This window comes from Lynx canadensis, chromosome D2 (assembly GCF_007474595.2).
Source record: "Lynx canadensis isolate LIC74 chromosome D2, mLynCan4.pri.v2, whole genome shotgun sequence".
NCBI lineage: Eukaryota > Metazoa > Chordata > Mammalia > Carnivora > Felidae > Lynx > Lynx canadensis.
This window is the reverse complement of record NC_044313.2, coordinates 39,672,939-39,690,183: the sequence shown is the minus strand read 5'-3', so window position 1 is coordinate 39,690,183 and position 17,245 is coordinate 39,672,939. Positions and strand designations below refer to the sequence as shown.

The 17,245-nt window shown below is 36.2% G+C and overlaps 1 protein-coding gene across 4 annotated transcripts in view; it reads left to right on the top strand.

The window, feature by feature from the left end:
- Window positions 1-17,245, top strand: part of ZFAND4 (zinc finger AN1-type containing 4) — an 87,744-nt gene that overhangs the window by 49,987 nt on the left and 20,512 nt on the right. For all 4 annotated transcript variants that reach the window (XM_030334915.1, XM_030334916.1, XM_030334917.1 and 1 more), the window contains exons 3-5: window positions 3,847-3,922; window positions 7,183-7,250; window positions 10,591-10,777. In XM_030334915.1, the coding sequence (XP_030190775.1) occupies window positions 3,847-3,922; window positions 7,183-7,250; window positions 10,591-10,777 (331 nt within the window). The remainder of the gene's footprint in view (window positions 1-3,846; window positions 3,923-7,182; window positions 7,251-10,590; window positions 10,778-17,245) is intronic.

The following is a 17,245-nucleotide window of genomic DNA, read 5'->3' as shown; positions in this document are numbered from 1 at the left end:
GATGGGATTAGTGCCCTTGTAAGAAGAGACACCAGCGAGCTGAGCTCCCTTTCTTGTGCACACTCACAAGGAAGTCATATGAGTACACAGGAAGCCAAGAGAAGTGGCCTTAAAATGAAACCTACTTTGCCAGAACCTTGATCTTGACTTCCCAGCCTCCAGGGCCTTGAGAAGTAAATTTCTATTGTTTAAGCCACCAGTCTGTGGTATTTGTTAGGGCAACCCAAGCAGATTAACACACATACACACATTTACAAAAACACTCATACTCGTATATCACTTCTCACAGATTTATTTAGAATAGTGAACAATTGGATAGGTAAAAATATCTCTTATTAGGGGACTGTGTAAATAAGTTACGACAGAAAAATATTAGAGTACCATTCAGTCATTAAACACAATGTATGGGTTTTTTTTTATTGATGTGAAAAATGCACATAATATATTAATTGAAAAAAGTAGTTTATGATACAGCTCACAAAATTTGTTCCCATTTCTGGTAAAAGAAAAAAAAAGTTTTAAAAGGAAATATACCCAAAATGTTAAGAATAGATTCTACTGGGTTTAGGATGACATGTAGTTTTTATTTTCTTTTATATATCTCCAAGTTGTCTACTTTTCACAAATGACTGTTATTTTTATAATATTTTAACTTGTAAAATGTTTTAGAACACTTAATAAAACGTTTTTATATATGTAATCTTTATTTTTTAGGAATACGTGTTTTATAGGAATTAATTTTTCTGGATTTAGTTGTATGAGAAATAAGAGTTGAAGTTTAAACAGTTGAGGTTTATTTATTTATTTTTTTAATTTTTTTTTTCAACGTTTATTTATTTTTGGGACAGAGAGAGACAGAGCATGAACGGGGGAGGGGCAGAGAGAGAAGGAGACACAGAATCGGAAACAGGCTCCAGGCTCTGAGCCATCAGCCCAGGGCCTGACGCGGGGCCCGAACTCCCGGACCGCGAGATCGTGACCTGGCTGAAGTCGGACGCTTAACCGACTGCGCCACCCAGGCGCCCCAAACAGTTGAGGTTTAAAAGCAAACCTTAAATGGGGTTGCCAGATTTTTATTTATTAAATCTGGCAACGCTGTCTTAAAGGAAAGTTGGTTAGCTCTGTGTATTTGAGATTTTTAAAGTGTGTTTGTTAGAAAGAACCCTAGTGGTTTTTTAAATTTTTGTTTTTATTTTTTTTAAGTTTATTTAGTTTGAGAGGGAGAGAGAGAACACGTGCTCAGGGGAGGGGCAGAGAGAGGGAGAGAGAGAGAGGATCCCAAGCAGGCTCTGCACTGTCAGTGTGGAGCCTGATGCAGGGCTCAAACTCACGAACCATGAGATCATCATGACCTGAGCCAAAACCAAGAGCCAGCCCCTTAACCAAAAGAGCCACCCAGGTGTCCCAAGAATCCTAGTGTTTTTTAATGTGTGAGAGAGGACACTGAGCCTCACAGAGGTTGATATTCTCCTCAAAGTCATTCAGCAACTCAAGTAGCCATTAGGATCACAGCTCAGTTTTGGATGTTTCTTTCACACTGTGTTGCCTGCCTGCCATCCTTATAATATTTATTTTAGCCAGATAAATGTTGGCTCAGTTCATTTAAAGTGTTTGCAGGAGTTGTACCTCAGTAGTGTTATTACTGTGTCTTTAATCCAGTTCTAAAGTTTCCATTAGAAAATAATACCTGTATGATGTGGGTTGAATGTAAACAGGGTAGTTAGTACCTGGCCAAATTGCTTTATCTAATTATGCTAGAGAAATCCTATAGTTTTGATTGAAAAGTTGACCTAGGCAAATTTCCAGTTTGTTAAAATAATTTGTGAAATAATTTCTAGTTTTAAAGCCTTTCTTTACCTGACACTAATTTTTAGCTGGAAGAAAAAGAACTAAACTGTTTCATTTGAGAGATATAATTGTGTCCTTCCCGCTTAGGGCCTCCTCCTTCTGTGACTGTATTCCATGATGATCTTTTGGAACATTTGGTAAACATTTAGTAGATACCAGGTCTTCTAACAGGCAGTACTACTGAAACATCACCAGACAGCGACTTTTGCTTTATGAAAACTGATTTTGTAGAGACTGATTAGCATAAAGGTTAAGCATGCAGTTTCTGGAGTTGGCCTTTGGGGGGCTTCACATCTCTATCTACTCTGTGTCAATCTCTCAATACTTCAGTTTTATAAACTGTGAAATGAACATAATATTGATGCCTACTTCACAAGATTGTGGTCGCAGTTAAATTATGATAATTGTGGTTGCAGTTAATTTATGATAATACAGGTCAAGCACTTTTAACAATGCTTAGCTTATAATAAATGCTAGTATACATACCACTGTTATTATTCTAGTCAAGTTTTAGTATCATAAGAAAAAGTAACTTGAGAAGACCGTGTAGGAGGTATTGAAGAAAGTTTTTCATCAACATCAGTGTCCATTAAATGTCCTATTGAATAGATAATACTCTTTGGCTAGAATGGTACAGATATTCTTTGGGTGTTTAAATTTGTACTTTGCAAAAGTATAATACTCCTTATTAATATTTCTTTAACATCACAGAAATGCAAATAAACTCTCTTGTAGACTATAATTTTTAGCATTGAAAATGGTCTACAGCATACTTTTTTTTTTTCAATGTTGAATTATTCTGTAATTAGTGTTCAGGCTCTACAAAAGAACATGTTAATATGCAATCACATATAAACACCGAGGTGGAAGGAATTTTCTAATACATTAAGGTTTATTGGAAATTATATTTTCTGTCTTTTTTTTTTTTTAATATTATTGACTTTTCCATTTAGGAGACATGTGAAAGATGCCATGTTAGTCACTAAATAATATTACTCTGGGAACACATTTTAGGGATATGACCCACCTTCCCCCATAACTACATGAAGATTGTACTTCACAGCATTAACAAACATAAACTAAATTAGTTTAATTTTGTAAGCTAAATTAAATGTTCTATACTTTTAAACTTAGATACAATTGATGTACTAGTTTCAGGTACACAACATAGTGATTCAATGTTTGTATTTATTGCAAAGTGATCACTGTAATGAGTCTTGTTAACATCCATCACCATACCTAGTTACAAAAGTTTTATCTTGTGATGAAAACTTTAAGGTCTACTCTCTTAGCAACTTTCAGGTATACAATACAATACAATATTATTAATTATAGTCCCTATGTTATATATTATTTTATATATTTTATGACCTAATCATTTTATAGATGAGAGTTTGTACATTTTAACCCCTTTCACCCCTTTCACGCCCCCATAATATACTTTGAACAAACTGCACATAAATGAATGAAGACTGTACTTTGCAGCATTAACAACTGTCTTCAATTTTTTTTTTTTTTCTTGAGAGAGAGAGAATGTGAGCAGGGAAAGGGCAGAAGGAGAGGGAGAAAGAGAATCTTAAGCAGACTCCACACCCTTTGTGGAGCCCGATGCAGGGCTCAGTCTCACGACCATGATATCATGACCTGGGCCGAAATCAAGAGTTGGATGCTGAACCGACGGAGCCACCCAGGTGCCCCTAAGCCTTAAGTCTTAAACTCTTCAGGGCTGATTTCGTGATATTTGTTTTTTAATGGGCTCCCTAATGTTATACTTTGACTCAGGGTAGACAGTTATTAAAACATACCATTCTAAAGTGAGTGGAGTGGACTCCATCTACTTTCAGTCATTCTGTTGATTTTAGCTAAGCACCTAGCATTCAATCTAGAAGTGTGTTTGATTTATTATTAGTAGTAGTTCTTTAATAAAATAGATTTGAATCATACTTTTTTGAAGATTCTATTGAATTTTTAACCATATTTTTATAACCTTCCCCTAAGGTATACCCATCTGTCAGCAGCACTTAATTTGGAATAACATGGAACTTGAAGATGATTATTGCTTGAGTGATTACAAGTGAGTGTAATTACATATTAGCTGTTTTATAGCTGCTCAGTATTACAACTCCGTATATTAGTGTTTTCCTTCTGAATCCTTGGATCCTGTCTCTTCTGAATAGTTCTGACCCCTAGATTTAAAAAAAAATTTTTTTTAATGTTAATTTTTGGGAGGAAGAGAGAGACAAAGCACAAGTGGGGGAGGGGCAGAGAGAGAGAGGGAGACACAGGCTCTGAAGCGGGCTCCAGGCTTCAAGCTGTCAGCAAGAGCCTGATGTTGGGGCTCAAACTCACAAACCATGAGATCATGACCTGAGCCGAAGTCAGACGCCCAACCAACTCAACCACCCAGGCGCCCCCTGACCTCTAGATTTAAGTGTAAATCCTGAACCTTAAGATGTGTTAGCTCATTACTCCATACTGCCTGATCTTTATCCTTTGATTCTGTTTTACTTTTTCATTATTTACACCAAGTTCTATATCCTCTGTCTTTTTAGATCTCTCTCTTTTGATCTTGTCTTCTGTTCTCCTTTCTTTTAATATTGGCCCATTCCCACCTCACTACTTTCTTTTTTTTCCCCATTTTTACAAGAGTATTGGGTGAGAATAAAAATCCTAGAAGATAGCACAGGCAGTAATTTCTCTGACATTGGCTGTAGCAGCATTTCTAGGTATGTCTCCTGAGGCAAGGGGAATAAAATCAAAAATAAACTGTTGGGACTACATCAAAATAAAAAGCTTTTTAAAAAAATGTTTATTTATTTTTGAGAGAGAGAGAGTGTGAGCGGCGGAGAAAGAGGGGGAGAGAAGATCTGAAGCAGGCTCTGTGCTGACAGCAGTGAGCCCGATGTGGGGCTCAAACTCACGAACTATGAGATCCTGACCTGAGCTGAAGTTGATGCTAAACAGACTAAGCCACCCAAATGTCCCAAAATAAAAAGCTTCTGTACAGAGAAGAAAACAGTCAACAAAACTAAAAGGGAACCTACTGAATGGGAGAAGATGTTTGCAATAATATCCAATAAAGGATGTATATATATCCAAAATATATAAAAACTTATAGGGGCACCTGGGTGGCTCAGTTGGTTAAGCATCCAACTCTTGGTTTCGGTTCAGGTCATGATCTCATGGTTTGTGAGTTTGAGCCCTGCTTTGGGCTCCATGCTGATAGAGCAGAGCCTGCTTGACACTCTCTCTCTCCTTTTTGTCTGCCCTTCCCCTGCTCTCTCTCTGTCTCTCTCAAAATAAATGAATAAATGAATTTAAAAAAAAACAGGGGTGCCTGGATGGCTCAGTCGGTTAAGCTCCGACTTCAGCTCAGATCGAGATTTCGTGGTTCATGGGCTCGAGCCCCACATTGGGCTCTGTGCTGACAGCCTGGAGCCCGCTTCAGATTCTGTGTCTCCCTCTCTTTCTGCCCCTCCCTGCTCACACTCTGCCTCTCTCTGTCTCTCTCAAAAATAAATAAACATTAAAAAAATTTTTAAAAATACTTCTACAACTCAACACCCCAAAACCAAATGATCCAATTAAAAAATCGGCAGAAGATATGAACAGGCATTTCTCCAAAGAAGACATCCAGATGGTCAACAGATACATGAAAAGATGCTTAACATCCCTCATCATCAGGGAAATACAAATCAAAACTACAGTGAAATATCACCTTACACTTGTTAGAATGGCTAAAATTGGCACAAGAAATAATAGGTGTTGGTGAGGATGTGGAGAGAAAGGAACCCTCTTGCACTGTTGGTGGGAATACGAACTGGTGCAGCCACTGTGGAAGACAGTATGGAGATTCCTCAAAAAATTCAAAATAGAACTATCCTATAATCCAGTAATTACGTTACTGGGAATTTGGTCAAGGAATAAAAAAAAACACATATTCAAAGGAATATGTGTACCCCTGTGTTTATAGCAGTATTATTTACAATAGCCAAATTATGGAAGCAGCCTAAGTGTCCATCAGTAGATGAATGGATACACACACACACACACACACACACACACAGGAATAGTATTCAGCCATTAAAAGAACAAAATCTTGCCATTTGCAACAACATAGATGGAGCTAGAGAGTATAATGCTAAGTGACATAAGAAAACGACAAATACCATAAGATCTCAGTCATATGTGGAATTTAAGAACAAAACAAGTGAGCAAAAGAAAAAAGAGACAAAACAAATAGGTTCTTAACTATAGAGAACAAATTGATGGTTACCAGAGGGGAGGTGGGTAGGGGAATGGGTGAAATGGTGAGGGGAATTAAGAGTATACTTATCATAATGAGCGCCAAGTAACATATAGAATTGGTGAATTCACTATATTGGACACTTGAAACTAATATAATACTATATATTGTACTGGAATTAAAAAATTTAATTAAGGGGCACCTGGGTGGCTCAGTCAGTTGGGTGTCTGACTTTGGCTCAGGTCATGATCTCACATTTCATGGGTTCAAGCCTGTGTGTCAGCACAGAGCCTGGAGCCTGCTTGGGATTCTGTGTCTCCCTCTCTGTCTGCTCCTCCTCTGCTCATGCTCTGTCTCTCTCTCTCTCCTTCAAAAATAAATAAGAAAACATTAAAAAATTTTTTTTATTTTTTTTATTTAATTAATTTTATTTAATTAAAAAATAATGAGAAATTAAAGAGAAAAACACTTGATAAAGATAAAGAGTATTGGGGAAGAGAGTTTTGTTCTTCACCAAATCTTTAATTTTTCATTAAGCCCTCCTGCTGCTGCTAAGTGACACTGTGTGCACCAGTGATTACAGATACACCATTCGCTTTGGTCTCTCTTGCTCTCTTCTCTTACATAATTCTTCATTCTTAAGAACAAAAGGGTCAGAGGCCATGTAGAATATCTAGAATAACACTGGGATTCTGGAGCTCTTGTAGATTTGTTATTTTTCAATTTTCTATCTTATTGAATAGATCTGTTTTCTAACACTTTGGGTCTTGGACAAACTTCTTTTTTACTTAGGGCCTCGATTTCTTTACATGTGAAACGAAGGGATTAAACTACATGATCACAGAGGTCCTTTACAGTATTTTTATTCTGAGTTGTCGTGTCATATTTAAAGATTATGAGAACTTCTTTACTTTTTCATTATTTATGCAAGTAATTAACATTTTGCATTTATGCATATTGCTATATATATATTTTTTTATTACAGAGGGTAAGTACTATGCATGATAACCTAGCACATAATTATGTGTATATGTAACACCGAATACACTTCGATGATTATGGTTTGTTTTTGTGTTAACTATCCACAGCATTTCAGAAGGTTGTACCTTGAAGCTGGTATTGGCTATGCGTGGTGGACCTATAAATACTAGAAGAGGTAGGCATTTGTTAATTATGTATATTAAAGCAAGTTGACAATAATAATTTTTAAGCCAGTTGGTATTTTTGTAGTCCCAAGTTTTATCAGGTTCTCTTTCTGCTATCAGGTCTTAGAAGAATGACATTTGTTTTTCTAACTATTGTTCTTTAAAGCCTAAATGCCCAGACACAGGAACCAGGGATATTAAAAAAAAATCTCACCAGTATAGGGAAAGGAAATGGAATAGCATAGTGTAAATATGTTGTTATCATTGTGTTTAGGTGGATACCAGTTTGTGCTTTTTACCCACTGAGTCTTCAGCTCTGGATGTAATGGTTGTTATAGAAAATTCTAAAGTTGCCTGTTAGCCTGGTTTGTGCTGCGCTTGGGTTTCATGGATATTATTGTGGCCCTATTGAATCCTTTTTCAGAATGTGGGCGGTCTCTGGAAGTCATTCATTCGTTTAACAAGTATATTTTATGCATCTACTAGGTGTTCAGTACAGTGTTCCATGGAAGAAAAAGTTTCTGCTTCCTGACAGTGCTCACAATAAAGATGTAAAGACTTGATGTCATTCCAGGCAGTTACAAGTGCTGTGGAGGAAATAGGGAAGTGTGACAGTGTCTGTGGAAATAGGTTAGTAGGAGGATGATTGTGGAAAAGATGACATGAGCAGAGATGTGATTAACAAGAGAGTTCTAAGCATGGGAAGAACTGGGAGTATTCACATTGGCTTCTGATTCAGGTTTGTCACATGAATTCCCACGAAGAAGCGGGATCCTTAGACTGCTCAGAGTACTCCTGCTCTGTGGGCCTCATTTGGGGAAGGCCTTCATATTTGTTTGATCCTTTACTAATCCTGAAGACCGAGGTTAAGTATTGATTCCACTGCTGGTTTACATTTTCCATGAGTCAAATTTTATCTGTGTGTCATAATTTGGGTTAGATTAGGGATATTATCATCTTTTTCCTAGCTGCTTCAGGTGGACTTTCTGAGATATGTTACTTTAGTTGTTCAACTATTTTGGATATGTTAGAAAAAAAGCAAAGGTAGCAATGTTAGAGTTGGTTAACTAGCACTCCTAATACCAGGGACTTTCTATAAATTGGGCTTGTAAAATTATCCTATGTGACATAAGGCAATGTTTACAGTACCAACTCTGACGGTAGTGTAAGAACCCTAAAGTGTTTATGGAGCCATTATGGTAAGATAGAATTATACAGTGTTTAGTGCCATGTGAATTCCTCTGTATTAAAATTTGGAAAGTTGGTTATTTTGTATAGCATTGTCTTCAAGCCAGGGTGTTTTTATCAGAACATCTACTTTTATTAGGACCAGAATTAGTTTATGTTTATGAGAAGTGTAGGTGCTATAGATTTTGAGTTAAGAATATATGTATGTGAGTTTTATTTTGTTTTATTTACCTTTTGAGAAAATGAAAATAAAAAGCATCACTACCCGTAGGTAGTGGAAGTTGTGTAATACTTTTTTCCCCACAACTTTCTTTGCCTTCTTTATAAATCTGAAAAATCAGCACCTAGAACTTGTCTTTTTTCATATTTTAAATTATATGTTTAATAATTTTGCCTTTGTTGAATCGACCTCTTTAAAATTAAAAGCTTGCTGTTGTCTCCCTACATCCTTGAGAACTTTGTTAAAAAGAAAAACTATATATACCCAGGCCTAGAATTTTTCCATATTGTATTTGAGAAACCATATTTATAATTATTTAGTCTTACTTAAAAATTATGGTTTAGAAAATACCTTTATTGTGTGAGTTTCAGTAATGGTTAGCTTTTAAAATTATGTTTGAATTAATCATTATCAAAACAACATAGAAAATCCTTTCTAAAACTAAATTGTATCCTATATATATAACAATGTCTTATACCTGGTGAAATCAAAGTGGTTTTCCTGTTATGAAAGGTGTATGCATACACACACATAGATGCACACACATATTCAATCTCAGTGGCTCCTTAAATAAGGCACACCATATTGATTTAAGTAAGGCTTTCTCATGGCTTTAGTAATGGCAGTAGCATTGTTTTTATTTCTTATTCATGTAATGTGGAAAGTGTAGCATTAACTTAAAAATGGCAAGAACTTGTTATAAACATGTCTTTTAATATTGCACATTTTGTGCCTATGCAAGAGTTGATCAAAACATCCAAATGTTTTTATGAAATAAGCTAAACTTTATTATTTCTGGTTTTTGTGTTTAAGCAGTGGTCATTTTTGGATTTAGGGTATGAGAACGTCTTTAATATTTTTACCTTACTTTCACAACTTAAAGTTTCTTATTGCTATAACTCATTGCTATAACTTTTGTAGAGGGTAGCACAACACTGTGATTCTGTTAATAAATAAGCTGTTTTTATTAAAGTCAGGGAATTTAAGAAATTGTTGCCCTTTTAGGAAAGAGAAAATGTTTCTGCAGCTTGAAATGAGAGTTTTTGGGAGCAAACTTTTTTCCCTGTAATCATTACTTAAGACAGAATCTTTTAGAATATTTACTCCATGAACTAGAAATCTGAGGCCCTTCCCACCACAGGAGCAGCATCTGTGGCTGCTGTGGACAAGAGCAAGTTGTAATGATGGCTGCAGTATCAAACCTGAGGACCACTACAGGCCATGAGAGCCTATATTAGTGGGGCTCCCCTGTAATCCTTATGCTCTGGACACATGGATACCTACCAAGACAGTGGGGTCCTGGGAGGATGCTTTCAAGAAGCAACATACTGACCATAACACACACTGCAGTTTTAGTATACTCAGTGGCCCCCTTGTGTTCTAAATTGTTGTTGCATTTAGCTAACTTCATGTCAAGAAACAGCTCTAAGAAGAATCTAAAACCAGAATCAAAGAAGAATCTAAAACCAGAAAGAAAAAGAGGGATTTATTTGCTTCTGATTTCTAACATATGTCTCCCAGTTATGTGTGTGTGTTTATTTTTTAATGTAAAGTAAATGGAATTTATATTGCTTTTAAATTACTGATATAACCAATATTGGAAAATATGGGAAGCAGACGTGTGAAATGAAAATAGTCATAAGTAATTATGTCCTAGAATCAGCAAATATACAGACTCTCGTGGTACTGGAAAGTACTGATGTATTTGGTTAAGCCCTGTATGTAACATCCTAATAATGCATTTTATTTATTTCATATTAGTTCAACATAGGGAATGTTGTATTAACTACAAAAAGACCAGAAACTTACTTAAAGAATATCACGTACTCTATGTTGTATGCACACGATTGTTCCAATTCAGCACATTATATCCTGTCACTGTACTAACATGCATTAAACTTGATATAAATTGAAAGCTTGTTTATCGATTTTTCCATTTGTAGTTCCTATGGAAGATCCACTTAGGGAGATGGCTGAGTACATGGATTCCAGTCGAGATGAGGTCTGGGAGAAGACCTCCTGCAACAAACAAGTTACATTTTTGGTATACCGAGAAGGAGATCAGTTGAATTTCTTTCGTGTAGTAGATAGGGGAGATGGCACTTTAACACCATTATCTGAATCTTTAAGGTAAATAGGTTTTCATTTGCATGTCTCACTTAGAAAAGGAAAACATTGTATGATATGCTCATAAACCTCAGTATTTGTGTTGTCAAAATAGTCTTATATCCACAAGATTGACTAAATTTCATGCATTCTTGCCACCCCCCCCCTCCCCCCGCCCCAGGTATGTAATACCGAAATTGTTCTTCATTATGATTCATATTTAGAGAGTCACTTATAAAACTGAAATTTGTTTATGGAGTAGGATTTTTTCATATAAAAATTGATTTCTGTCACTTTATGAAACTGTAAGATGCCTACCTACCTAGATGACAGAGTTTTGTTATAATTGTGTGTTATTGTACAACCTTGGCATAATAGAAAGGGTTGACCTAGAGTTGCTGGTTTTGTTTTGTTTTGTTTTTTCAAAATTTAACTCTACTGCTTAAAGGTAGTTAAATGTCTTTACTTCTCTGGTCTTATTTTCCTATTCTGTAAAAGAAGGAGGAGTTGTTACATTCTTTTTTTTTTTTTTTAATTTTTTTAATGTTTATTTATTTTTGAAGGAGAGAGAGAGACAGAGTGTGAGTGGGGGAGGGGCAGAGAGAGAGGGAGACACAGAATCGGAAGCAGGCTCCAGGCTCCGAGCTGTCAGCACAGAGTCCGACGCGGGGCTCAAACTCACAAACTGCGAGGTCATGACCTGAGCTGAAGTCTGACGCTCAACCGACTGAGCCACCCAGGCGCCCCAGGAGTTGTTACATTCTAAACTCAGAAGGAAACAACTTAAAGGTACTTAGCTAGGCAATAGAACAGTTAGGAAATCTTACAAGGTAACCTGTGAGTTTCTGTGTATTCTTACTTTGATTCTTTATTGCCTCTCACTTTAAGTCACTAAACATTTAATGAACTTTTATAGCCAGTCTGTAGACTAGCCCTGGCTTACAGAGATAATTGTCCCTCCCTTCATAGAGCATGCAGTCTGCTATAACTAGTGTCAATAATATAATCTTTCCAGTTGTTATCAAAAGATATCAACATCTTTGGAAAGCCAGATGAGAGGACCTTCATTTTGCCTGAAAGGTAGGGAGTTAGGGACAATCTCTGAGACGAAGCACCTTAAAAGAGGAATAGGAGTTTACTAACCAGACAAAGGAAGGAAAAGTATTACAGGTCATTAAATTTAATTACATTAGTTGTGTTTTTTGGGTGTTGAATTATATAACTTCTTTAATATATTTTGGATACTCACCCCTTATCGGATATGTCATTTGCAAATGTCTTCCCCCATTCAGTAGGTTGCCTTTTCATTTTGTAGAAGGTTTCTTTTGCTATTCAAAAGTTTTCTATTTTAATGTAATCCCAATAGTTTATTTTTGCTTTGTTTCCTTGCCACAGGAGACGTATCTAGAAAAATTTTGCTAAGGCTGATGTCAGAGAAATTACTGCCAATGTTTTCTTCTAGAAGTTTTATGGTTTCAGGTCTCACATTTAGGTCTTTAACCCATTTTGAGAAATGGTATAAGAAAGTGGTCTAGTTTCATTCTTTTGCATGTAGCTATCCAGTTTTTCCAGCACCATTATTGAAGAGACTGCCTTTTCCCCATTGTATATATTTGCCTCCTTTGTTGTAGATTAATTGACCGTTTAAGCATGGGTTTATTTCTGGGCTCTCTATTCTATTCCATTGATCTATGTGTCTATTTTTGTGAGCACCATAATGTTTTGATTATTATAGCTTTGTAGTATATCTTGAATTCTGACATTGTGATACTTCCAGCTTTGTTCTTCTTTCTTAAGATTGCTTTGGCTTTTGGGAGGTTTGTGGCACAAGTACCTAAATTTAATACCACAGTATAAAAAGCTAGTGACAAAACCATGCATAGAAAAAATAACTGGTAGTCTGGATCTGGAGTACAGTTTTTGTGGCTCAGGAGTCTAGGCACAGTTTAGCTGGTTGCTCTGCTCTGGGTCTCCCAAAGCTGCAATCAGGGTGTTGGCAAAGATGGGCTTTTATCCAGAGGCTTGATTTAGGGAAGCAAATCTGCTTTCAATTTATTCATGTTGTTGGCGTAATTCATTTCCTGGCAGTTGTATGACTGAAGGCCCTGTTGTTGTTGTGTTGGGTTTTTTGTTTTTTGTGTGTGTTTTTTTTTTTTTTTTTTGCTTTTTTCCCCCTGGCTTTTGGTTAGAGGTTGCCCTCAGCTCCCTTCTGATTAACTCAGAATCAACTGATTTGGGGCCTAAATTACTTCCGAAAAATCCCTTTTGCCACATATTCTATTGACTAGAAGCAAGTCCTAGGTCATGTTCACCCTCAAGCGTAGGGGAGTGTCCTAGGTATGAGCACCAGGGATTGGGAATCATGGCAATTTCTTTAGATTCTGCCCACCACAAGTTATGTGGAAGAAGGATTAGACTTATCATTTATTTGAAAGCGGACTGTGACAAGTGGGTATTGACTGTTGACTCTAATTTGTTAGGATCTGGTTAGCACTACGAAGCACAGTAGTAACCATGTAGTAGCCAGAACCATACAGGCCAGAAGTATAGAAGAGGGAGAGATGAAGCCTACAGCCTTAATCCAGTATCTCTTACTTGGACCATGAATAGAATTTTTTTCAAAACGTTTATTTATTTTTGAGAGAGAGCGCAAGCAGGGGAGGGGCAGAGAGACAGGGAGACACAGAATCCAAAGTAGGCTCTAGGTTCTGAGCTGTCAACACAGAGCCCGACATGGGGCTCAACCTCACAAACCGCAAGATCATGACCTGAGCTGAAGTCAGATGCTTAACCGACTGAGCCACCCAGGCGCTCCTGAATAGAATTTTTTCATACCAGTCTCTCCGTGTGCTAGCTTACTGTTATTTTGGTTTCCTTCCTTAGAACATCCTCTTTTGACTCTTCCCTAAAGGAGAAAATCTAAGCCCCTTAACTTAGTATGTAAGGCTCTTTACAACCAGTCATCATCAGTTTCTCAGGTCTCCTTTGTGCCATGTTTTTGTACATCTTTTACCATTTGCTAGAAATGCCATTTTCTCCTTTATCCCAATTTCTCCTCAGCCAGCTTCTGGTTATAAAGGACATAGCCCAAATGTTGCTGAGGATTTCGATTAAAATTGTATTATTGTTCCTCTCAAGATATTTTTTAATTTTTCTCTTCCTTTCTACTCACCTACCAGAACTGGACAAGGAATAGGGTACAGAGAAAGAGGAGTAGAAATCTTTTTCTGGTTATACCTTGAATGGCATTTATCTTGACTATTGTAGGGGAGCCTTTCTTATTGTACAATAGGGGGCAGCAAAAAATTTTTGTAAAGGACCAAATAGTAACTGTTTTAGGATTTTAAGGTCAAGAGATAAAATCAAGGATGCTATGTAGACACATAACAAGAGAGAAAACAAATTTCCACAAAATTCTTACTGACAAAATTCAAAATATAAGAATAATTGAGTACATGTGTGTGTGTGTGTGTGTGTGTGTGTGTGTGTGTATGGGTGTGTGTGTGTCTGTGTGTGTAATTCGGGTCCACTAAAGAGAATTGAATGCTTTTTTTGTGGGAGTAATATCTTACTTGAGGTTGCAAGCTAGTGTTATCTATCAAATTTGCAAAATTAGTTGCAAAAGTTCATCTGTTAATATGGATCTGTAATGAGATTTTATGTATTTTATCTTTGAAAAATTTTTTCATACAGATAGGCATCGCCAACTAGTGATATCATGTATGATTTTAATTGAGCATGTTTCATTGTTTGAAGGCATTTGTAGAATTCTATTACAGTGCTCACTGGCTGTTTGCCTTTAGCATGGCAGTACATTGCATATTAATCACTTCAAGATATGTGGAGCTCCTCAATCGCTCATTTAAATAGATTTTGAAATAGGGAAATTTCCTTTAACTTTCAATGAGATACGAAAGCACTGCTGGGAATTTAGAAAGTATGCCCACTATAAATTCGTGTGGGAATGTTCTTGCTTTGTTTTAACTTTTGAAAGCATGCCATTATGTGTGGTTCAAAGTAATGTTGATGTTGTCACAATGACAGTACTGCAGCATGAGTTTCTTATAGGAACACGTTTTACCTTGTGATTTTAGGTAGAATTCAATAAGAAACATTATCAAGTCCACAGCAAAAACTCATTTTCAACGGCATTCCTTGTTTTATGTTAGCAGTTAAAGGCGGTTCTTCTTCAGAAGAATTCAGTGTTAGTCCTGAGCTAATAGAATCATAATAAAACTACTGTCAAGACATTGAACTTATGGTTAAGTCCATGAGCCAGAAATGGTTACTACCGTGGACCGTACTGGTTCAGTAACACATGATAGATTCAAATATTTACTCCTGAATACCTGCTGGTGAAGAATAGAGTAACCATCGTCTCTAAACACCTTACATTTTCATTAACTTTGTAAATTTTTTTTCCCTGTTCCACATGTATTTTTACTTCATTAATTGTAGGAGACTTCACTTCAAGTTGTTTTAGCCATTTGTTTGAACCTCTTCTTACCTGTAGTTGTTGCATGCAGACTATTCATAGAGGCTGGTTCTTCACTAACTTCAAAGTTGGTATTGATGCCCTGATAAACAAAAACAACTGAACGGTACTCATAACTTATGTCAACTCATCAAAAGCCAAGGGAAAGAAATCTAAATCATTTGCTTTATTTTTTAGTTGACTGTTGTCAGTTCTTCAAGAAATTGTTCTTGCCAAAGCAGTAATCTTTAAACAAGTTTATTTTCTCTGGACACATTCCTTCAATTGCTGTGATCAAACCCAATTTAATTAATTCACTTTTGGCAAACAGATTTTCTTGCTTAGCTCATAAATAAGCCACTCAGAAACTTACTTTGGGTGCAGTCTCATTTTCATTTTTATTTTTGTGAAGAAATTCTACTTTGATGAAATATTTCATTTTCAATTTTCTGATTTTTCTGACTCTTTTCCAGTACGTTGGGAATAGTGTGATGAGTCCTTAGTGTGGTAATGCCCAAATAAGTTGTTTTTCTTTAACATGGCCAAATGTCACTGCATAATAAACATGGGGCTTTGCCATTTAATTGAGTGAAATAATCCATTCTCTACTCTGCCTAAAAACTGTAGCATTCAAAGTCCACTCTTGTTTTGACAAGTTAGGTATGTGTATGTGCCTGTGCCTGTGTGTGTGTGTGTGTGTGTGTGTGTGTGTGTGTGTGTGTAAATGTCATGGTACAGTGATACACATGGCACTCAAAATGCTGTTGAATTATGACTGTGCCACTGTGATTTGTAGTGTGCCAAGCCACAGTGCCAAGCCGTGAGAGAGCCACATACAATTCTGTTGTGGCTACTCAACTCTACCGTTGTAGTACAAAAGCAGCCTTCTGTAATATGTGATCAGTGGTGTGGCAGTGTTCCAGTAAAACTTTATTTGTGGACACAAATGTGAATTTCATATAATTTAACATTATGAAATGTTATTTTGATTTTTTTCAACTATTTAAAAGTGTCAAAACCATTTTTCTGTGGACCGCACAAGAATAAGTGGTAGACTGAATTTGGCCTGTGCCCATAGTTTGCCAACTCTTACTCTAAGAAGAAACAATGAGAATTGCCTGCTAATTGAATTCATTCTGATAGAAAACCTAGTATCAATCGTGTTGAGTCTTAAATCTTTTTTTTTTTTTTTTTTTTTTTTTTTTTTTTTAAATTTTTTTTCCACGTTTAAATCTTTATAGTTAATCATGCCACCTTCTTTTTTAAGTGGGAAGAAATCAAAGGAGGCAAGGCGAGACTTAATTAAATGGTAACTTGTCTGTGAAAGTCATGTGAGGACTTGGCTTTGGGGTGAACAATATTCACGTTGGGAAAGATATTCATTTGTTCAATATTTTATTCTTTAATCACAATATTAGATTAAAATGTTTAGAAAAAGTTAAATATAGCATTCAAGAAAATATCTAGAAATTTAAGAAAATACTTACAGTTTTTAAGTACAAAGAAAGATATTTGTAGATTGAATTTATAAATGACTGTTATCCTAGTCTAGTCACCTTTTTCCATTTTGAAAGAAATTGTGATTGGCTTTTCATTGCTCTCCTGAGTCTATGCTTTGTGAGAGAAAACACAGTAATGTGGTTCTTTGAAAAAAATTAGGTGAATTTAAAAGTGTATTTTTACTTGAAAATGGATCCAATGAAATAGTTATCATGACTTTACTTTTTAGAATACATATATGTACACAGTGTGCAGGCAAACACAGACACAGTGTTCTCTGTGGAAAACAGTAAAGGACCAATTTTTTATGACAGGAAAGTTGAGTCAGAAACCTCTTTCAGTATTCAGTATGGGTACTTAAAGTTAAAATAACCATAGAATGTATGACAGAGCACTTAAAATACTGCAAGATGACCAAGGATAGAATATACTTGAGTCATTTCTTCCGTCTCCAAGGGTGCACTGGCAAAAATCTTCACTCCTTCCGCCTTTTCAGGTATAGTTAACTTCGAGACAAG